The sequence below is a fragment of the Lepidochelys kempii genome, chromosome 1 (assembly GCF_965140285.1).
Source record: "Lepidochelys kempii isolate rLepKem1 chromosome 1, rLepKem1.hap1, whole genome shotgun sequence".
NCBI classification, from domain to species: Eukaryota; Metazoa; Chordata; order Testudines; family Cheloniidae; genus Lepidochelys; species Lepidochelys kempii.
In genome coordinates this window covers 112,241,226-112,264,175 of record NC_136380.1, presented here as the reverse complement: position 1 = coordinate 112,264,175, position 22,950 = coordinate 112,241,226, and the positions used below count along the sequence as shown (strand labels likewise).

The window sequence follows — 22,950 nt, the reverse complement described above, 5'->3', positions numbered from 1 at the left end:
CTCCTCCTTGTAACCTTTAACGTACTTGAAAACTATTATGTCCCCCATCAGTCTTCTCTTTTCCAGACTAAACAAATCCAATTTTTTCAATCTTCCCTCATAGGTCATGTTTTCTAGACCTTTAGTCACTTTTGTTGCTCTTCTCTGGACTTTCTCCAATTTGTCCACATCTTTCCTGAAATGTGGCGCCCAGAACTGGACATAATACTCCATTGAGGCCTAATCAGCACAAAGTAGAGCGGAAAAATTACTTCTTGTGTCTTGCTTACGACACTCCTGCTAATACACCTAATAAAATAATACAGCTAATAAAAGCTGAATGTTTGCTTTTTTTTCAAGTGTTACACTGTTGACTCATATTTAGCCTGTGATCCACTGCAGGACTCCTTCCTAGGCAGTCGTTTCCCATTTTGTGTGTACAACTGATTGTTCCTTCTTAAGTGGAGTACTTTGCATTTGTCCTTATTGAATTTCATCCTATTTACTTCAGATCATTTCTCCAGTTTGTCCAGATCATTTTGGAATTATAATCCTATCCTCCAAAGCACTTGCAATCCCTCCCAGCTTGGTATTGTCCACAAACTTTATAAGTGTACTCTATATCATTATCTAAATCATTGATGAAGATATCGAACAGAACCGGACCTAGAACCTATCCCTGCGTGACCCCACTCGTTATGCCCTTCCAGCATGACTGTAAACCACTGATAACTACTCTCTGGGAATGGTTTTCCAACTAGTTATGCACCCACCTTATAGTAGCTCCATCTAGGTTGCATTTCCCTAGTTTGTTTATGAGAAGGGCAGGCGAGACAGTACCAAAAGCTTCACTAAAGTCAAGATATACCATGTCTACCACTTCCCCCCATCCACAAGGCTTGTTACCCTGTCAAAGAAAGCTGTCAGGTTGGTTTGACACAATTTGTTCTTGACAAATCCATGCCGACTGTCACTTATCACCTTATTATCTTCTAGATGTTTGCAAACTGATTGCTTAATTAGTTGCTCCATTATCTTTCCATCTACAGAAATTAAGCTGACTTGTCTGTAATACCCCGGGTAGTCCTTATTTCCCTTTTTATAGATTGGAAAAAGACAAATATAGTGCCAGTCTTCTGGAATCTCTCCCGTCTTCCATGACTTTTCAAAGATAATCGCTAATGGCTCAGATATCTTCTCAGTCAGCTCCTCAAGTATTCTAGGATGCATTTCATCAGGCCCCAGTGACTTGAAGACATCTAACTTGTCTAAGTAATTTTAACTTGTTCTTTCCCTATTTTAGTCTCTGATCCTACCTCATTTTCACTGGTATTCACTATGTTAGATGTCCAATCGCCACCAACCTTCTTGGTGAAAACCGAAACAAAGAAGTCATTAAGCACCTCTGCCATTTCCACATTTTCTGCTATTGTTTTCCCCCTGCATTGAGTAATGGGACTACCTTGTCCTTGGTCTTCCTCTTGTTTCTAATATATTTGTACACTGTTTTCTTGTTACCCTTGATGTTTCTAGCTAGTTCGATCTTGTTTTATGCTTTGACCTTTCTAATTTTGTCCCTACACACTTGTGTTATTTGTTTATATTCATCCTTTGTAATTTGCCCTTATTTCCACTTTTTGTAGGACTCTTTTTTATTTTTTAGATAATTGACAAATCTCCTGGTTAAGCCAAGGGTGGTCTCTTCCCATACTTCGTATCTTTCCTACGCAGTGGGATAGTTTGCTCTTGTGCCCTTAATAATGTCTCTGAAAAACTGCCAACTTTCTTCAATTGTTTTTCCCCTTAGACTTGCTTTGCATGGGATCTTATCTACCAACTCCCTGAGTTTGTGGAAGTCTGCCTTCTTGAAATCCGCTGTCTTTATTTTTCTGCTCTCTCTCTCCTACCATTCCTTAGAATCATGAATTCTATCATTTCATGATCACTTTCACCCAAGCTGCCTTCCACTTTCAAATTCTCAACCAGTTCCTCCCTATCTGTCTCAATCAAATCCAGAACAGCCTCTCCCCTAGTAGCTTGCTCCACCTCTGAAATAAAAAATTGTCTCCAATACAAGAACTTGTTGGATAATCTGTGCCCTGTTGTGTTATTTTCCCAATAGTTGTCTGAGTAGTTGAAGTCCCCCATCCCCAAGTCATGTGCTTTGGATAATTTTGTTAATTGTTTAAGAAAAGCCTCATCCACCTCCTCTTCCTGGGTAGGTGGTCTGTAATAGACCCCTACCATGACATAAGCCCTTGTTTTTTTACTCCTTTTATCCTTACCCAGAGACTTTCAACAAGTCTGTCTCCTATTTCCATCTCAACCTCAGTCCAAATGTATACATTTTTAATATATAAGGCAACACCTCCTCCCTTTTTCCCCCTGCCTGTCCTTCCTGAACAAGCTGTACTCTTCTGTACCAATATTCCAGTCATGCGTACTATTCCACCAATCTGTGATGCCACATCATAGTTGTGTTTATGCTGTGGGGGGAGAGGTAGATATGCTGGAGGATAGGGATAGGGTCCAGAGTGACAGACAAATTGGAGAATTGGGCCAAAAGAAATCTGATGAGGTTCAACAAGGACAAGTGCAGAGTCATTCACTTAGGACGGAAGAATCCCATGCACTGCTAAAGGCTGGGAACCGACTGGCTAAGTGGCAGTTCTGCAGAAAAGGATTTGAGGATTACAGTGAAGGAGAAGCTGGATATGAGTCAACAGCGTGCCCTTGTTGCTAAGAAAGCTAACAGCATACTGGGCTGCATTAGTAGGAGCACTGCCAGCAGATTGAGGGAAGTGATTATTCCCCTCTATTCGGCACTGGTGAGGCACACCTGGAGTACTGTGTCCAGTTTTGGGCTCCCCACTATGGAAAGGATGTGGACAAATTGGAGAGAGTCCAGCGGAGGGCAACGAAAATGATGAGGGGGCTGGGGCACATGATTTATGAGGATAGGCTGAGGGAACTGGGGTTATTTAGTCTGCAGAAGAGAAGAGTGAGGGGGGATTTGATAGCAGCCTTCAACTACCCAAAGGGAGGTTCCAAAGAGGGTGGAGCTTGGCTGTTCTCAGTGGTGGCAGATGACAGAACAAGGAGCAATGGTCTCAAGTTGCAGTGGGGGAGATCTAGATTCAATATTAGGAAACACTATCTCACTAGGAGGGTGGTGAAGCACTGGAATGGGTTACCTAGGGAGGTGGTGGAATCTCCATCCTTAGAGGTTTTTAAGGCCCGGCTTGACAAAGCCCTGGCTGGGATGATTTAGTTGGGGTTGGTCCTGCTTTGAGCAGGTTGGACTAGATGATCTCCTGAGGTCTCTTCCAACCCTAATCTTCTATGATTCTATGATTTACTAGCATTTCGAGTTCTTCCTGCTTATTCCCCATACTTCTTGCATTAGAATACAGACTTCTAACATACTGATTTGAGTCTTCGCCACCCCCAGTTCTGTCTTGTCTCTCCCTTATCCCTGCTTTAACAGCCCATGCTCCCTGCAAATTCCGACCCTTCTCTTAGGTCTCCATTTTTTTGACTTACCGATGGGCTTTGGTCACCTGCCCTCTTCGAACCTAGTTTAAAGCCATCCTCATTAGGTTAGCCAGTCTGTATGCTCTTCCCCTTCCTCGATAGGTGGACCCCATCTCTGCTTAGAAGTCCTTCCTGGAACAGCATCCCATGGTCAAGGAAGTCGAAGCCCTCCTGACGACACCATTCTCGCAGCTAGACATTCACCTCCAGGATGTATCTGTCTCTGCCTGGGCCCCTACCCTGGATCAGAAGGATCAAAGAGACCACCACCTGCTCTCCCAACTCCTTCACCCTTACTCGCAGAGCCCTATCGTCACTTCTGATTTGCTGAGGGTCATACCTTGCAATATCATTAGTACCCACATGGATTAGTAGCAGAGGGTAGTAGTCAGAGGGCCGGATGGTGCTCGACCATCCCCCCGTAATAGCTCGGATACGATACCTCCTGGGATTCCATGTCAGGGCAACAGATGGGTGCTTCCATTCCCCTCAGAAGAGGGGCACCAACCATCACAACCCTTCGTTTTCTCCTGGGAGTGGTGGCTGCGATCTCCCAGCCTTGGGGGTAGATGGCTTCTCCTCCTCTACCTTTGGGAGTGATTCCTCATTGCTCATTGCCAGGGCAGTGTAACAGTTTTCCATCAACATGGTGAGTGGGTTGGGAGAAGGGGTGGAGCACTGCCTGCTGCCAGAAGTAACCAGCAGCTAGTGTCCTCCCTGTGACAGAGCCATATCGTCCTCCCTTGGTGGTGTGACAGCAGTCCTCTGTAGCTGGATAGCTTCCTCAGCCCTAGATGTCTCCTTATGAATATTCTCAAGGAATTCCTCACGGGCACAGATGCTCCTCAGCCTAGCCACCTCCTCCTGTAGCTCTCCCACCTACTTCCTGAGAGATTCCACCAGCAGGCAACTTTCACACTGGATGGTCCTCCCAGCCTGGCTTTCTGTGAGTGGGAAATGCAGGCCACAGTCTCTGCAAATCCACACCAGTATCTGGAATAGAGGCATCCCTGGTTAGGCTGTCTGTCTAGATACAGGCGCAGGTGGTGGAGACAGGAGCAGTGTTGGCACTGGCGATGCGACCCTTCAACGAGGTGGATATATTGAAAGGAAGGGTCTAGGACTGAAAGAGACTCCTGTGGTACCCAGACAGGTATTTGCAATGACACACCCAGCGTGGCACGGAGGTATGAGCACAGTCTACTGATGACAGGAAATCCCTAGGGACAAAGGATTCTGGGGTATGCATACGGAGATACAAAAGAAGGAGCACTGAGCTATTTGGAAACCAAATATCCATCTTTAAAAAAGAAATCCATTTAATTTTTTCAAGCAGAACCTTATGGGTTTACAACATTTGAAGATTATTTTATCAAACAGCAATACTATGAACATGACAGCCATCTGAGCACCATATTTGGTGTCACTGTAAATAAGGCAATCTGACAAGACCCAAACAGTTGGGAAAACACTTTTGTGCGCTCCTTCAGATGCCGGGATCTACTGCTTGCAGTCAAAACAAAGCAATTCTCCTCTCCAGTGATGCAGTCAGCAGGCAAATTCATAATATAGCTGCAGGTGTTTAGAAACAGCTATTTAGAAGGATTCAGGAGAACCAGTACTTCTCAATACAACTGGTTGTTGTACAACTCAATACAATTAAACCTTCTTTTGTACAACTTCTAATATCGGTCTGGTAGGAGGAACCATGGATTCATTTTAAGGCCAAAAGGCACCAGTAGATCATCTAGTCTGACCTCCTGTATGTCACAGGCCATTCATTACATTTCACTCAGTTATGCCAGTATTAAGCCTAATAACTTGTGCTTGACTAAAGTATAACTTGGGTTTAACTAAACAATGTCTTCACGCTTGGCATACTTCGATTTTTATTTTTTTATAATTTCAATTGATACTGTTTGTTTTTAAGCCAGTTTCTGAGATTATCAATTTAAATTTTCCACAGTTGAGAGAAATTATGGGTGGGTCAGAATTATTTAATGATAGTCGATGTAGATACTCAAAAAGTTAAAGCTTTATAACCGTTAACACACGCTATCAACATCACATCAAAATATTCTACATATCTTTGAAGCCAAATGAGTTCCTATGCAGCATTTTTCCTGCTTTGCCTAACTGTAAACTTCAACTATGATCAATGGAAATATTTTTTGTTGGTTTGTGTGCATCCAGTGAAATCAACATTTAAATCACATTTACCAATAAAAATCAAATCCTCCCAAGCCTATATCTCAGAAAGAATTGCAGTAACTCCTTGAAGACCAGAAGAAAGAAGACCACTTCTCTTGGTAGCTTTTCCCAGGGGTGTGGCTAACCACCCTAAACAGTTAAAAGTTTTGTGCCTAATTTCTAATTTTAAATGTCTGGTTTCAGCTTCCACCCCTAAATTTTTGTTAAACTTTTCTCCTCTGGATTAAAGAGCCCATGGAATCTTCTTTTTGACAAGCAAAACAGATTAAGTTCTTTAAGTCTCTCACGCCAAGACATTTTTTCCAGCCTCTGAATAATGTGGTTTTTTTTTCCTGTGCCCTCTTCAATTTCTCGACATCCTTTTTAAGATGTGAACACTAGAACTGGACACAGTATTGGTCTCACCAATGCTGGGTACAAAAGTAAAATAATTTCCCTACTATTACTCCTCATTACTCCCACTTACACATCTAAAGCATATACAATCAGCCCTTTTTGCCACCACGTTACACTAGGAACTCACATTGAATTGCTTGTCCTTTTCAGTCACTGCTTTCCAGGATATAGTCCTGCATTCTGTAATTATAGCTTGAATTATTTGTTCCTAGATGTATAACTTTGCATTTGGCTGTATTAAAATGCATTTTGTTTAAATGGACCCAGCTCCAAGCAATCCCGATCATTCTGATGACTGCCCTGTCCTCATCTATATTTACTGTATCGCCAATCTTTGTCTTCCACAAATTTCATCAGGAATGATTTTGTATTTACTCAGCAATTAATAGAAGATTATGAATAGCATTAGGCCTAGAAATGATCCCTGTGGAACCCCACTAGAAATACCAAGTTGATAATTCCCCATTGATAACTACTTATTGAGATCTGTCAGTTAGCTAGTTTTTAATCCATATATCATGTGCTTTTTTAATATTTTATAGCGCTAATTTTGAATCAGAATGTCATAAGGTACTAAATCAAACACCTTACAGAAGCCTAAGGGCTTGTTTTCACCTACAGCAGCACAGCTGCACTGGTACAATTGTTATCACAATAGCACTTAGTGAAGACGCTCCTATGCCAACATGGGAGAGCTTCTCCTGTTGGTGTAGTTAATCCATCTCCCTGAGAGGCGGTAGCTCAGTTGGCAGGAGCAGCTCTCTCACCGACATAGTGCTGCCTACACAGGGGGTTAAGTTGGTGTAACTATGTTGCTAAGGGATGTGGATTTATTTTGCATAAAACTGTGTTTTCAAGAATGAATTATACTCCTATCCTTTAAATCAGGGGTAATCAATTATTTTTGTCAAGGTCCAAATTTCTTGGTCAAGGTATAGTCAAGGTCCAGACTTCAGAGAAAATAATAAAAATAACAATGATAAAAATAAGTAAATAAAAAGATCTCAGGGTCCATTCAAAAGTGTCTGGTGGTTTGAATTTGGCCCTTGGTCAGCCTATTGACTACTCCCTGCTTTAAATCTTTATCAACTGAATTCCGTATCAGCTTTTCTATTATTCTGCCCAGAACTGATGTAAAACTAGCCAGCCAAAAGTTACCCCATCACATTTGCCCATTTTAAATACTGGTCCAATATTAGTACTTGTCAAACTTTAAAAAAGTTGATGTTCCCTTTATACATTCCAAACAAGAAAGAAACAAGATGTATCTGAGAAAAGCTGTCACAGATGTGTATAGCCTACTATCTGTACTTTCTTGGAGTCAGAGAAATCTGGGAAAGGCTCAGAGCAAGTGGTACTACGAAACAGCCAGGACAAAAGGTCTACTCTGCTTCCAATAATCTAGGGGAGCAAGGAAAACCCACTGAACATTGTGGGCCATCAAGGGAGAAAGGCAATATACAGTACCTCCCTCCATCAAGAAGTTGATTCTAATTGTGTGAAGGTCCCTTTTGGAACAAGAAGGCTGCATTAACGTGGTGGCAGAGAGGTCCATTTAAAAAAAAACCAAAAAACCGAAATTCACAGTAAGGTTTTCTATTGGGGTGAAGGTTTCATAACTCAGATGCAAATTACTTGTATTCATCTATAGCAGAAATTCCAAGATTTTTCTTTCTTACACTTATCTCCTCATCTAAACTATTTGCCAAATGATCACCTTCAAGGTCCAATGCACCACATATCTTTACTTATTTACCTTCCTCTGAAGAAATTATCCTGGGCTGCAGAGGACCAGAAGTGTTCTTTTAATAATAATAATAATAAAAAAAAAAGATAAAATCACTTTTCTTTTGAAAAGAGTGGCAAAATTCTATAGGGGAAAGCAAACAATTTCTGATTCCAGAATTGGTAAACACTTTATTTGCAAAGCCCTTCTGAACTTCTATTGCCGTAAAGAGAAAGGTGGTACCTTCTACAGAAAGTGAGCCATTTTAGAAAACCAACAATGCCAATAACAATTTGTGTATTCAGCCCAAAACACAATTTAGAAGTAGATCCTTTCCAGACACACACACTGCAATCTTTACAAAATATTATTGTCCCCTTCCATAGTAATCAACAGGACACGTTACAGAAAAGAGCTGGCAAATGAAGGGAGAGACCATATGTTACTTCCCCATCATTGTCTTCTCTCAATGCCAGATAATCTATTTTCAAATCTATTATTTATTCCCAAGGGCATTCTGTGCCAAAAAATTAAAAATCCTGTGCACAATATATTAAAATTTTGCAAAATTCTGCAAGTTTTTATTTAGCAATAAATGAATGTATAGGCTCCAACATGGCAGTAGGCAGCACAGGCCACTTGGCTGAATGAAGATGGGAGATCACCCTGCAGCCTCTCTACCCCCCCAACCCGGAAACAGTGACTCAGTGGTGATGCTGCACCCAATTCTGACACAGCACAAGGCCTGCCCCAGAAACAGGCTAGGGCCCTGCCCGTCTGTGCCAGGCTCACAAGGTGTGGGGCAGGAAGGCTCAACCGGGCAAGATCCAAGTGTGCGGGGATCCAGGTGGGAGCGAGAGGATTCTGTGTGGGACAATCTGGTTCAACAAAGACAAGTGCAGAGTCCTGCACTTAGGATGGAAGAATCCCAAGCACTTCTACAGACTAGGGACCAAATGGCTAGGCAACAGTTTTGCAGAAAAGGACCGAGGGGTTACAGTGGACGAGAAGGTGGATATGAGTCAACCGTGTGACTTCTACTCTTCCCAAAAAAAGTGGATGGGGTTGCCTCAGCTGCTAAGGAAGGACTGTTGCTCACATCAGTAGTGCAAAGGAACACATGCATCCTGGGGTATGATGAAGCACGACATCTGTTTGGTTACCCATTTAAAAACAATGGGTTCTTCTAGACTCTTGCACCTCCATATGACCATGGGGACATCTGCTAAGCCCCTGAATAAGATTAAAAGTTCTAGGTAGAATAATCCTAAATTAGAAAAACACAGAGTTTGTTAAAAATGCCCATGCGCGTTTTATTAATAAAAACTAACAGTGCCAAGGTTAAACAAGTCAAACAATTAAAGTCTCTTTATATTCCATAAAATATTACAGAAAAGTTTATTTGTGTTTCAATAAAAAGACTATTGTCTTAGATAGGCAGCTGACAGTATCTGTGCAGTTAAATGTTTTGTGAATAAATTTTAAAAGACTACCACCTGCCCTGAAATTCCTTTTATAAAAAATGAACTATTAAAAATGATTGACAATTTTGAGTTAAAAAACTTAAAACATTCTCTATATTTAATTTCAACTTTATAATAGATTACAGGAAGATGCTTATGAAACAAATACAAACATTTGTTTCAGTACATGTCTTTATACGATAGACTTATAAGTATGTAAACAACTATATAATAAAAAGTTTCCAAAGTCTGCCTGTAAGAAATCAGGCAATTTTTACCATAAGCAATAACTCATTCCAAACCTTCAAGACATTTTATATAGCTGCATCAGCTGGCAGTAAACATTTGCCAAAAACTTTGTAATTCATATGTCCCAACATACAGTGAAAACAGCATATAACTTTGACGGAATCATGTTAGATATTATTTAAGGGAAAATAAATTCACAACATTTATGGAATTTAACATGTAAAAAAGTAAGATGGATCTCGTTTGGTTCTTTGGACACTGCATGATTAACAAAAAAACCCCACAACTACTACATGAGCTTGCCATCCCTCAACAAAGGCTGTCATCAAAATTCACTCCAAACTTATGGCCATTCAGTGTATCCATTTCCCACCGAACGTTAGCATTTTATTTCTTCATTGATGTGGCTACATTTTCTTTAGCAAACTTAGCAATAACATTTGGGGCAAAATGCATTTTCCTTCAAGTAAAAAAAAGGAGCAAATAATAAAGGCTCTGCATTAACACACTGGTATCAAAACACACATCCACACCACATTTAAAAATATCCTACATAAAACAATCCTTATTTGCTTATCTGAGATGCAATTTCTAAACTCAGAACTGCTTACCAATATTTTCCTTGTGGGACGGGGCAAAATATATATATATTTTGCGAAAGAGAGAGAGAGAGAGAGCGCAAGAGAGAGCGCACGCGCATGAGTGCGTTTTCTCCCTAGAACAAATTTATTCCTGAAAAGTCTACAATCAAAAAGGATCAGTCATCATCGTCATTTTCATTAAAGTCATCATCCTCGTCGTCATCATCTCCAACATAAGAGACTGGTGTTTCAACTCTGGAGCCACTGTACTGCGATCCATTGGAACTTGTCGCTAACATCCCATCTCCACCATTGGTGAAGTCACTGAAGTAAGAAAATTAAGTTTTAAAAGAAGTGAGAAATGTTAATTAAACTGTTACTTGTAACTGAAGTGTAACTGAGGTGTAACACTTAATGAAACTTTGAACATTTCCAAGAAAAAAAGTCATCAAGGTTTCATCTACTCCTCTCCACCACCCCAATGCCCTACTTTTGTAACTGGTGCGATACTTCATTATTAATCACATTTTTTAAATTTCAGGTTTCAGAGTAACAGCCGTGTTAGTCTGTATTCGCAAAAAGAAAAGGAGTACTTGTGGCACCTTAGAGACTAACCAATTTATTAGAGCATAAGCTTTCGTGAGCTACAGCTCACTTCATCGGATGCATATCGTGGAAACTGAAGCAGGCTTTATATATACACAGAGACCAAAGACCGTTTGGGGGGGTCATTCCACTGGGAGGGAATGGGCAAGGATGTTTCTACCTATGTCCAGTCTTGTGAGGTGTGCCAAAGAGTGGGAAAACCCCAAGACCAGGTCAAAGCCCCTCTCCAGCCACTCCCCATCATTGAAGTTCCATTTCAGCGAGTAGCTGTGGATATTCTGGGTCCTTTTCCGAAAAAGACACCCAGAGGAAAGCAGTACATACTGACTTTCATGGATTTTGCCACCCGATGGCCAGAAGCAGTTGCTCTTTCCCTACAGAGCTGTACCACATCCCAGTTTAGGGTTTTCCCCATTTGAACTTGTATATGGCCGTGAGGTTAAGGGGCCATTGCAGTTGGTGAAGCAGCAATGGGAGGGATTTACACCTTCTCCAGGAACTAACATTCTGGACTTTGTAACCAACCTACAAAACACCCTCCGAACCTCTTTAGCCCTTGCTAGAGAAAACTTACAGGATGCTCAAAAAGAGCAAAAAGCCTGGTATGATAAACATGCCAGAGAGCGTTCCTTCAAAGTAGGAGACCAGGTCATGGTCTTAAAGGCGCTCCAGGCCCATAAAATGGAAGCATCGTGGGAAGGGCCATTCATGGTCCAGGAGCGCCTGGGAGCTGTTAATTATCTCATAGCATTCCCCACCTCCAACCGAAAGCCTAAGGTGTACCATATTAATTCTCTAAAGCCCTTTTATTCCAGAGAATTAAAGGTTTGTCAGTTTACAGCCCAGGGAGGAGACGACGCGGAGTGGCCCAAAGGTGTCTACTATGAAGGGAAATGTGCTGGTGGTGTGGAAGAGGTGAACCTCTCCATGACCCTTGGGCGTATGCAGCGACAGCAGATCCAGGAGCTGTGCACTAGCTACACGCCAACGTTCTCAGCCACCCCAGGACTGACTGAACGGGCATACCACTCCATTGACACAGGTAATGCTCACCCAATTAGGGTTCAACCTTACCGGGTGTCTCCTCAAGCTAAAACTGCTATAGAACGGGAGATCCAGGATATGTTACAGATGGGTGTAATCCGCCCCTCTGAAAGTGCATGGGCATCTCCAGTGGTTCTAGTTCCCAAACCAGATGGGGAAATACGTTTTTGCGTGGACTACCGTAAGCTAAATGCTGTAACTCGCCCAGACAACTATCCAATGCCACGCACAGATGAACTATTAGAGAAACTGGGACGGGCCCAGTTCATCTCTACCTTGGACTTAACCAAGGGGTACTGGCAGGTACCGCTAGATGAATCTGCCAAGGAAAGGTCAGCCTTCATCACACATCTCGGGCTGTATGAATTTAATGTACTCCCTTTCGGGTTGCGAAATGCACCCGCCACTTTCCAAAGACTTGTAGATGGTCTCCTAGCGGGATTAGGAGAATATGCAGTCGCCTACCTTGACGACGTGGCCATATTTTCGGATTCCTGGGCAGACCACCTGGAACATCTACAAAAAGTCCTTGAGCGCATAAGGGAGGCAGGACTAACTGTTAAGGCTAAGAAGTGTCAAATAGGCCTAAACAGAGTGACTTACCTTGGACACCAGGTGGGTCAAGGAACTATCAGCCCCCTACAGGCCAAAGTGGATGCTATCCAAAAGTGGCCTGTCCCAAAGTCAAAGAAACAGGTTCAATCCTTCTTAGGTTTGGCCGGTTATTACAGACGATTTGTACCGCACTACAGCCAAATCGCTGCCCCACTGACAGACCTAACCAAAAAGAAACAGCCAAATGCTGTTCAGTGGACCGAAAAGTGTCAGAAGGCCTTTAACAAGCTTAAAGCGACACTCATGTCTGACCCTGTACTAAGGGCCCCAGACTTTGACAAACCGTTCCTAGTAACCACAGATGCGTCCGAGCGTGGTGTGGGAGCAGTTTTAATGCAGAAAGGACCTGATCAAGAATTCCACCCTGTAGTGTTTCTCAGCAAAAAACTGTCTGAGAGGGAAAGCAACTGGTCAGTCACTGAAAAAGAATGTTATGCCATTGTCTACGCTCTGGAAAAGCTACGCCCATATGTTTGGGGACGGCGTTTCCACCTGCAAACCGACCATGCTGCACTAAAGTGGCTTCACACCGTCAAAGAAACTAACAAAAAACTTCTTCGGTGGAGTTTAGCTCTCCAAGATTTTGATTTCGACATCCAACACATCTCAGGAGCTTCTAACAAAGTGGCTGATGCACTCTCCCGTGAAAGTTTCCCAGAATCAACTGTTAAAATCGTCCTTGAGATGTGGAAAATATTGTTAGTCTTTATGTACTTGGTAGTATATTTAGAGATGCATGTGTCTTATTAACTCTGTTTTCCTAGAGCTCCAGGAAGAAATCCCAGCCAGTGTTTCACCCTAGCTGAGATTTGGGGGGCGTGTCATAAATATAAAGGGAAGGGTAAACCCCTTTGAAATCCCTCCTGGCCAGGGGAAAGCTCCTCTCACCTGTAAAGGGTTAAGAAGCTAAAGGTAACCTCGCTGGCACCTGACCAAAATGACCAATGAGGAGACAAGATACTTTCAAAAGCTGGGAGGAGGGAGAGAAACAAAGGGTCTGTGTCTGTCTGTAGTCGTCTTGGCCAGGGACAGAACAGGAATGGAGTCTTAGAACTTTTAGTAAGTAATCTAGCTAGGTATGTGTTAGATTATGATTTCTTTAAATGGCTGAGAAAAGAATTGTGCTGAATAGAATAACTATTTCTGTCTGTGTATCTTTTTTGTAACTTAAGGTTTTGCCTACAGGGGTTCTCTATGTTTTTGAATCTAATTACCCTGTAAGATATCTACCATCCTGATTTTACAGGGGGGATTTCTTTATTTCTATTTACTTCTATTTTTTATTAAAAGTCTTCTTGTAAAAAACTGAATGCTTTTTCATTGTTCTCAGATCCAAGGGTTTGGGTCGGTGGTCACCTATGCAAATTGGTGAGGCTTTTTATCCAACATTTCCCAGGAAAGGGGGGGTGCAAGTGTTGGGAGGATTGTTCATTGTTCTTAAGATCCAAGGGTCTGGGTCTGTAGTCACCTAGGCAAACTGGTGAGGCTTTTTACCAAACCTTGTCCAGGAAGTGGGGTGCAAGGTTTTGGGAAGTATTTTGGGGGGAAGGACGCATCCAAACAGCTCTTCCCCAGTAACCAGTATTAGTTTGGTGGTGGTAGAGGCCAGTCCAAGGATAACGGGTGTAATATTTTGTACCTTGGGGAAGTTTTGACCTAAGCTGGTAAAGATAAGCTTAGGAGGTTTTTCATGCAGGTCCCCACATCTGTACCCTAGAGTTCAGAGTGGGGGAGGAACCTTGACATGGTGGCAGCGGTGTGTATATATAAAGCCTGCTGCAGTTTCCACGATATGCATCTGAGGAAGTGAGCTGTAGCTCACGAAAGCTTATGCTCTAATAAATTGGTTAGTCTCTAAGGTGCCACAAGTACTCCTTTTATTTTTTAAATTGTATCCTTCTCCAGATGGCAAATCCATATACAAAGGCAAATTGCAACCGTTAAAAAGAGCTAAACAAATCAGAGAGGGTAGACAATTGCACCTTTTCCTATAGTTTAATGTAACATACTGAAAAATAGTTCAAAGAACATTTTAGTCATTCAAAAGTCTGCTCACCAGATTTCACTCCAAATAAGTTTAGTGTTTTAAGGCCAGAAGGGGCCATCAAATCATCTAATCTCATACCCTGTTAATTAAGGCCATAGAATTTCATCAAAACTAAGGCATATTTTCCAGAAGGCATCCAGTCTTGATTCAGACTTCAAGATGTGGAGAATTCATCATTTCCCTTGATAGTGTGTTACAATGGTTAATCATTTTGTTACAAATCTGTGCCTTATTTCTCACTTGAATTTGTCTGGCTTTAACTTTCAGCCATTGGTTCTTATTATGCCTCTTTCCTAGATTAAAGAGCTTTTTAGTACCTAGTATTTTCTCCCTGTGAAGGTACTTATCCACAATCAAATCACCTCTTGATCTTCTTTTTGAAGAATTTAACAGAGCTCCAAGTCTCTCCCTGTAAGGCATTTTCTCCCATTGTGTAGGTACAGCCTGCATTATTTACTTCTATATAACCCTGTATTCAGCTACATTAAAAAAAACCCCACTGTTTGAACGAGCGCAGTTTACCAAACAATCGAACTAGCGCAAACAACAGTATGAACTGTGGAGTGCACTAATATGTTGAACTCTCACTGCCCTGCAGAGATCCTGATGGCACAAACAAAAAGGTACTCAGTGCACATTAACATTACTTTTTCGTTTGTGCCAGCAAGGCCTACACAGGGCAGTTAGGGCACTCTACAATTCACAACCCTCTGGTTTGCACGGTGGCACAGTGTAGAATATACCCCTGACTGCTTTGTATGACGTCCCTTGTCCTCATTACTTACCACTCCGTCTAGTGTCAGGCTCCCATTTGACGATTTCCCATTGACAGCCACCCTCAGACTTATTAATTTACCAGCTAATTCATTTAAGATGTGCTTGATACTGTACAGTGCTACTTTTAAAAAAAATATCAATGTTCTGCAGCACTACCTTACAAAAGCCTAAGAATATTAAATCTACAGTTACCTTTATCAACTAAACTTTTTATAGCTCATCAACAAATGAAATCAAGTTTACTAGACAAGACCTATTTTCACTAAAACCATGTTGACTAGCATTAATTTTACTCCTATCCTTTAGTTCTCTATTTATTGAGTATCATATCAGCTTTTCCTTTATTTTGTCTGGGAACTATGTCAGACTAACTGGCCTGTAATTACCTAGGGTTATGATGCTGGCCCTTCATGAATATTGATACATTTGCACATTTCCAGCCTTCTGTGATTCCAGCCTTTTGCATTCCAACACATATTAAAATCTAACATCAACAAGACAAATCTCAGTCAATTCTTCTAGGACTCTTGGGTGAAAATTATCAAGACCTGCTAATTTAAAAGTATTTAACCCTCACTAATATTGTTTAACATCCTCCTTGATTAGTACTGATGAACCACTTACCAATTATCCCTCATGCAATCTGAATAAAATATATATTATCCTTACAAGTGTGTATTAATATTTCATTGTTAAGAGAGAATGATAAGTATTTCAATGTTTAAGAATATAAAAGGGTGAAATATAAGAGTGATGCAAATCTAAATGGTATAAGAAAGACTGGAAATGTGGAACGCTGCGCGGTTCAGCTTTATTACAATATCTAAGCCAAATATTAATGGTACAGAACCATTTCACAGAAGAAATGTGGCTTTCCTATACTTTAAGTAGCAGTTAAATTTTAAATATATAAATTGTGAAATACTAAAGTTATATCACTCACTAATATTACTAATATTGTATTAGTAACACAAAAACATATGAGAATTAAAATACCAGTGGCTTTAGAGTTCAATGAACATGGGACTAGCAGCCATTCTAATCCCAGCTCTGCCACTAACTCAATGAATAGTTGAGTGCAATTAACTTTCAGTTTTTCAATAATATAGGCAATACTTATCTGATGCAGTGGCATTTTAAGAGGACTCTTTGTAAAACAAAGAAATAATTTAGTAGTATAATTTCCAAACTTGATGGAAACAAAATATCAACTGAGAAATTACAAATTCACATATGAAGCAACATTTTCTAACAACGTTTGAAGGAAAACATGTTTGTAAGTGAACTGGGTCATTTTCAATTAGCCAAATCATAAGTAGGGATGAGAAAAGCCATAAAGAAAGAACTGACTGCAACTCTAGATCATCCTTTGAACATAATCTCAGGTTGAATTGTTTGATATAATACTGTGTACTTTAATTTTCAGACCATTCACATGCATTTTTACATGTCAGGAATATGTCTGAAATATCTTATTTGTAGTATTTTTTGACTTGGTCAAAATAGGAGGCTCTGGAATCTCACAAGAAAAGTGATTTTGATTTAAAAAAAATCTAAAGTTTTTTGTTGCATGCTCTGCAGTCTTTTTCAGAAAAGGCCTGGAAAAGGGAAGAAGCCAAAATGGTATGTGTTTGCAGTTGGAACACAGGTACCCCCAAAAGAAGGAACCCAACTATAGAAGTTAAAAACAAGCAAACAACCAACAAAAAAGAACCAAAGCAGTTGCTTCAGGATCCACAGGATAAAAAACAAAACTATAATTAAAAAACATACAACCTGTTCACCCTCCTGCAACAAAGGGATTTGGGCCAGGAGTTTAAAAAAAACAAAACAAAACAGATGTGTCAGCATTAGTGTAGAAAGGGCAGTTTGTGCCAGAAACAGCTTCACTGCAATACACCAAGACAGAACATGTGATTGCTGTTTTGTGTGTGTGTGTGGTTTTTTTTTTAATGTAGTAGTACTAAAAGTTCAATTTTCTTGTGAAAGAAATGAACTTAGAAACTGGTAAGTACACAATAATGATAAAGCAATTTCCCATGTGGGAATTAAATATATCTCCCCAGTGCTGAGAGAATGGACTACATTTGACAGTGAGTCAGATATTTTGTTGAAGGACTTGAAAGAGTGGGTAGCTTCTTTTGTAGCTAATTGGCAGGGCATCCACTCTGACTGCTGTCCTCTGTGGTACATTCCAGTGTGGTTGGTGAGTTAGAAAGTGCTCAGCTGAACCCTAAAATCCAGTTGGTTGTTTGGGGTTGGTTCTGGGCAACCATATGGCATAGTGGAAGGTTATGCCTCTGTGTAGCACAGCTTGTCCCTCATCTCATCTTTCCTACCTTTGGTGCAGAGGAGGAAAGAGAGTCAGGACTCTAGCACTCCAGCAGGGTCCTCTGGCAGACCTGAGGGTGCAGATGTGGCATGATCTTCACACACCCTCAGGTTTTTGGTACATCAGGGGCCATAGTCAGTGGTGAGCTGGAGCCGGTTTGCTGGAACCGGTTGTTAAATTTAGAAGCCCTTTTAGAACCAGTTGTTCCACGAAGGACAACTGGTTCTAAAAGGGCTTCTAAATTTAACCAGCCAAAAGTGATGCCTTAGCACCGACTCCACGGGTGCTCCAGCCCTGGACCACCCAAGGGGAAAATTTGGTGGGTGCAGAGCACCCACCAGCAGCTTCCCCTTCCCCAGCTCACCTCCACTCCGCCTCCTCCCCTGAACGCACTGCCCCCCCCCCAGCTTTTCTACGCCTCCCCTGCTCCAGCTCACCTCCGCTCTGCCTCCTGCCCTGAATGCGCCATCCCGCTCTGCTTCTCTGCTCCCTCTCAGCTGTTCACATGGGAAGCTGGGGCGGGCTGAGAAGCAGGTGGCGGCTTCCCGCTCAGGCCCAAGGAGGCAGAGCGGAGGTGAGCTGGGGGGAGGGGGGGGCATGAGGAGGGCCACCCGCCCCCGGCAAAGTCTGTGCCTGTGCTTGTAAGAACAGCAAGAGGAGCAGCCGGACAATCCACCCTCTTCCACTCAGACTCCTCCACCTCAAACAAGCTTCATACTCAGCAATGATAACTGTAGTATTAAATTGTTTCTTTAAAATTGTTTAAAACTTGTACCTGTATTAAACTGCTTGTTTAAAATGGTTTAAAATGTATAGAATGCCTTTTATCTGCTCATCTTAAGTGATCACTCTCCTTACACCCATTTTTTCATGTTCTGTATGTATATAAATCTCCTCACTGTATTTTCCACTGAATGCATCCGATGAAGTGAGCTGTAGCTCACGAAAGCTTATGCTCAAATAAATTGGTTAGTCTCTAAGGTACCACTAGTACTCCTTTTCTTTTGGTCTTAAATATAGCATGTTTACTGCAAGAGGCAGCAAAAACTAAGCTAATACCTATAACATGAGCAAGAGAGAGAGAGGGAAATGGGCAAGCTCAGAACGGGAATATGGCTACAGTGGTGCACAAAGAAAGTAACTGCCCACTACTGTTGCTGTCAATGAGCAAAGAAACTAAGTTGTTCCTACCTTGCGTTAGGGAGCCATGACCAAATGAGAACCCTACCCAGGTGGGATCTTTGCGATATGAAAAAAGTCCTTCTCTAAATTTAAAACCTAAACTATTCTATACTAATCCTAGTCTAGCTAATTTATTTCCCCATGTTTTGTGACAAGTTACTGGTTAGCTCATCATACATTAACCACAATTCACTTATATGAAGATGTCAAAAGGAGGTAGCTGCCATACTACTTCGAGTGATGGTCAGTCCATTTGCTCCCCCAAGAGGTAGATGGGCACTGGTAAGAAACACGAATAATTATAGCAAAAATAATACTTGTCTCAGAATTACCCCAAAAAAATCATCTGATACACCAGGTGGCTGAGGCAGAACTAAAGACAGCACAGCGTATGGAATACAGGCTAACGCTAATTTATGCATTAACTTACCTGGCAGAAAATCTAGTGACATCTGAAGTGGAACCTGATGAAGATGTTACATATACACTGCTGATTGATCCCTGAGCCATTTCTGTAAAACAAAGAAGTGTATACTTCTAAAATACACTCAATACCACATACAAACAACCTGACTCAAACTCAATGGATGCTGACTACAAGTGTCGGATTCGGGTTGAACTGAAGACAGCCTGACACTTTTGGGTTCAGATCTGGTAGTCTCTGATCACCTCCTCCTGCTTGTGGCTTTGGTGCAGTGATAGTTGTGTGTCCCACTCCTGCCCGACACTGGCACCTTGCTGCGTTTGCACACTCGCAAAATGAGAAATGCTGAGACTTGTCAGCACACGCACTCCGCAGCAGAGACCTAGCAGCGAGGTGATGATGGCTGGCTGGAACGGGGCATTCAGCCATCACCACACCAGCCCCATGGGCAGGAGGCGGCTGGAGACAGACACGGGGTATGGGGAGTAGCCAGGCCAAGCCTAAGGATGAGGCAGTGGCACTGGCACAGTTTCCATGGGAGTGACCCAGAGGAGAGGGGAACTGACTCCCTGGCTGGAGCAGGGTGGGTCATTTGTCCCCCTAGTTCCACTGAAGGAAACAAGGTAAAGAAAATGGAGTCTGGGTTGGTGAACAGACCTTTGCAATCTAACACAAACCCAACAGACCCGACTATTAGTATTTGGATCAGGTATGAAAACAACTCAACACACTTGGGCTAGGGTTCGGCTTGGCTGTGGTCTAGTCAAATTCAGGCAGGCTTTAAAATTATGCCCGAGCAGATGTCTAAAATTAATATAATTGCATAAACAATCAAAATATTCCCTCTGATTGCAGCTGGGGGGGGGGGAGAGAAGAGGTCTTTAAACTCTGAAAAATACATTCACTCTCAGACATTTCCTCAAGCACCACACCCAAAGTGGCACCATTTGTGGGGATACGCAGGAAGGAAACCAGAGAGCTGCAGAGAACCATCAGACTCCAAAATGCAATAACATACTTCCTATTTGAATGCTACACGTTGAGACTTTTTTCCTTCTCAGATGGTGGAAGTAACAATCACGGCAACAAAAAATAACCAACCAGTAATGACATTTGCAGTTACCAGATGTTTCACATTTGTAACTGAATCAACTGAATATTGCCTTAAGTTTTCCTCTACAACAAAAGTTATCATTAATAAAACTAAAAGCATGTGTTACTCACATTGTGGTAACTTTAATATGTTGTCCCTATTTGTAGTGCACTTCAGGCTGCGCATGCGCTCCATGAGTCCAGGACTGGAGATTTTGCCCAAGCAGTGTCCATCTGGTGTGTGCATGTGCCCTCGCTCTCCACACTGAGGGGATAAAGGGGGCTGCTGGACCACTACCCTCTTAGTTCCTTCTCTACTGCTATTCACACTGGGGGAAACCAGGCAGTGAAGGAGGAGGTTAGGTAGCACACTACACATAGGGACTACACATCTTGAAGAACTCAAGTTACTACAAGATGGGTAACCCATATTCTTTGAGTGATTGTCCCTATGCATAGGATACTCCACATGATTCGCAAGCAGTCTCTTTTCAAGGAGGAGAGTGCATGGAGCAGTATGACACAACAGATTGCAGAACTGGCTGCCCAAAGAAGCACCACAGGCAGCTACATGCACCAGTGCACAGCGTCTAGCAAAAGTGCGTATGGAATTCCAAATTGCTGTTCTGCAGACATCTGTAATAGGATGTCTCTAAAGGAAGCTACCAATGCTTTCTGAGCACCAGTCAAATATGCTTGTACACTGCCTTCAAGGGTTCATCAGGTAGCAGAGTAGGATGCATCCCAAAATCCATTTTGACAGCCTCTGGGAGGAAATGGCCTCTCCTTTCATTCATTCTGCAAGTGATATAAAGAGCCTAAGAGACTTTCAGAATGATTTGGTTCTTTACAGACAAAAGGCAAGAGTCCTATGCTTGTCCAGTGAGTGACACACCAGATCCCTGCTAGACTGATGTTTAGGGTAGTACACCAGTAAGTCAATACTTTGGTCAATGTCTATTAATTTCCACAGAATACACCTTCGGGACAACCTTCTGATGAAGTTTCATGGTTACCTTATCTTTGTGGGAAATTGTATAAGGGAGGTCTGCCATGAGCACTCTTAACGCCCAAATTTTTCTGGCTGACATGATAGCGACCAAAAATGCTACCTTCACAGAGAGATTACTCCTGAGGGCATTCCACGCCAAAAAAATGAAAAATTCTGTGCACAATATTTTAAAATTCTGCAAGCTTTATTTGTCAATAAATAAATGCAGAGGCTCCAGCATGGCAGTGGGGAACACAGGCCACTGGCTGCATGAAGGTGAGAGATCACCCTATAGTCTCCCCATCCCTCGGACAAGGACTCAGTGGTGAGGCTGCACCCTACCCTGATCCAACATAAGGCCTGGGCCTGCCTCAGAAAAACCTTAGGGCCCTGCTCCTCTGCACCAGGCGTACCAGGTGTGGGGCAGGCAGGCTCAACCAAGCAGGATCCAAGTGTGGTGGGGCTTATTGTGGGGGGATCCAGGTGTGAGGTGAGAGGATTCTGTAGGCAGCTCAGTGGGGGCAGGGGTCTAGGTGTGGGGGGATCTGGATGCACAGAGGCTCTTGTGTGTGTGTGGGGGGGGGAGTTTCAGGTACAGGAGCAATGGAACTCTGCAGGAGCTTCCAGGTGAAAGTGCTTGGGGCTCAGCAGAGGGGTCTGAGTGTGGGGGTCTCAACAAAAGGGTCTGGGTGCTCGGGGAGTGGGGCTTGATGGGGTGGGGGTCAGGGTGCAGTGAACTGGGGGTCAGTGGCGTGGGGGTCTGGATGCTGGGGCTCAGGGTTGTGCAGCGGGTGGGGGTTTAAGTGCAGAGAGCTCAATGGGGGTCATCTGGGTACAGGGGTCGGAGTCTGGAGGCATGCAGTCTGGGTGCAGGGGGCTCCAGTTGCAGGGATTGAGGTTCAATGGGGTGGGGTTCGGGTATGGAGGGCTAGGGAGTTCTGGGTGAGGCTTGGCAGGGGTGTCTGGTATAGGAGGTCCAGATCCACAGGGGTTGGGCAGATGGGGGAGCAGCTCCCCATACAGTGACCCCTCCCCTGCAGCTGCGGAGCAATGGGGGCAGGAAGCAGGGGAGGATGCTGACGTCCTGCAGCTGGGGGAGGTTTCTGAGGGTGGGTCTCACATCCCCAGCCACCCCTTGCAGGGGAAGAGGAAGTCCCATCCTCTCCTGCCTCCAGCCCAGCCAGGACTAGCAACTGATCCCGGCTCAGGGTAGGAGCCACTGGCTGGTGTGTCCCCAGCCCTGTGGCGATTTACCTCTCCGCTGGCTGCTCTGGGTACCTGAAATGATGTACCTGTACAGCTAGGGAGTGGCGCATGACTGCTCTTGCAGCTTCCCTTTGCTTCCCTGTCAGAAAGTCATTTTTCTGCAGGGAAGCAAAGAAACCTGCGGAGAACATGAATTCTGCGCACGTGCAGAATTCCCCCAGGAGTCAGATGTAACAGCTCAAAAAGTGATTTAGTCACGGTTGATAAAAAAAGGTTCAAACCACAACTGGTATAGGTTTAGCCACCAGAAGGAAGGCTCTAATCATATATTTTAAGAGGAAGATATAACTGGCTGAGATAGAACAGATGTCCACCAGATGAAAATTGCTGATGGCTGCCAGGTGTATTCTGTGGGAATTAACAGACAGCCCCATGGATTTTAGGGATAGGAGACAGTACAATATGTCCAGAAATCTGTGCTCATAAAGAAGAGAT

At 42.8% G+C, this 22,950-nt stretch overlaps 1 protein-coding gene across 2 annotated transcripts in view; it reads right to left on the bottom strand.

The window, feature by feature from the left end:
- Nucleotides 1–9,134: 9,134 nt before the first annotated feature.
- Nucleotides 9,135–22,950, bottom strand: part of TFDP1 (transcription factor Dp-1) — a 101,087-nt gene continuing 87,271 nt past the window's right edge. For both annotated transcript variants that reach the window (XM_073350551.2, XM_073350543.2), the window contains exons 10-11: nt 19,173–19,254; nt 9,135–10,463 (exon numbers count right to left, since the gene is read on the bottom strand). In XM_073350551.2, coding sequence (XP_073206652.1) covers nt 10,316–10,463; nt 19,173–19,254 — 230 coding nt within the window. In that variant the 3' untranslated portion in view covers nt 9,135–10,315. The remainder of the gene's footprint in view (nt 10,464–19,172; nt 19,255–22,950) is intronic.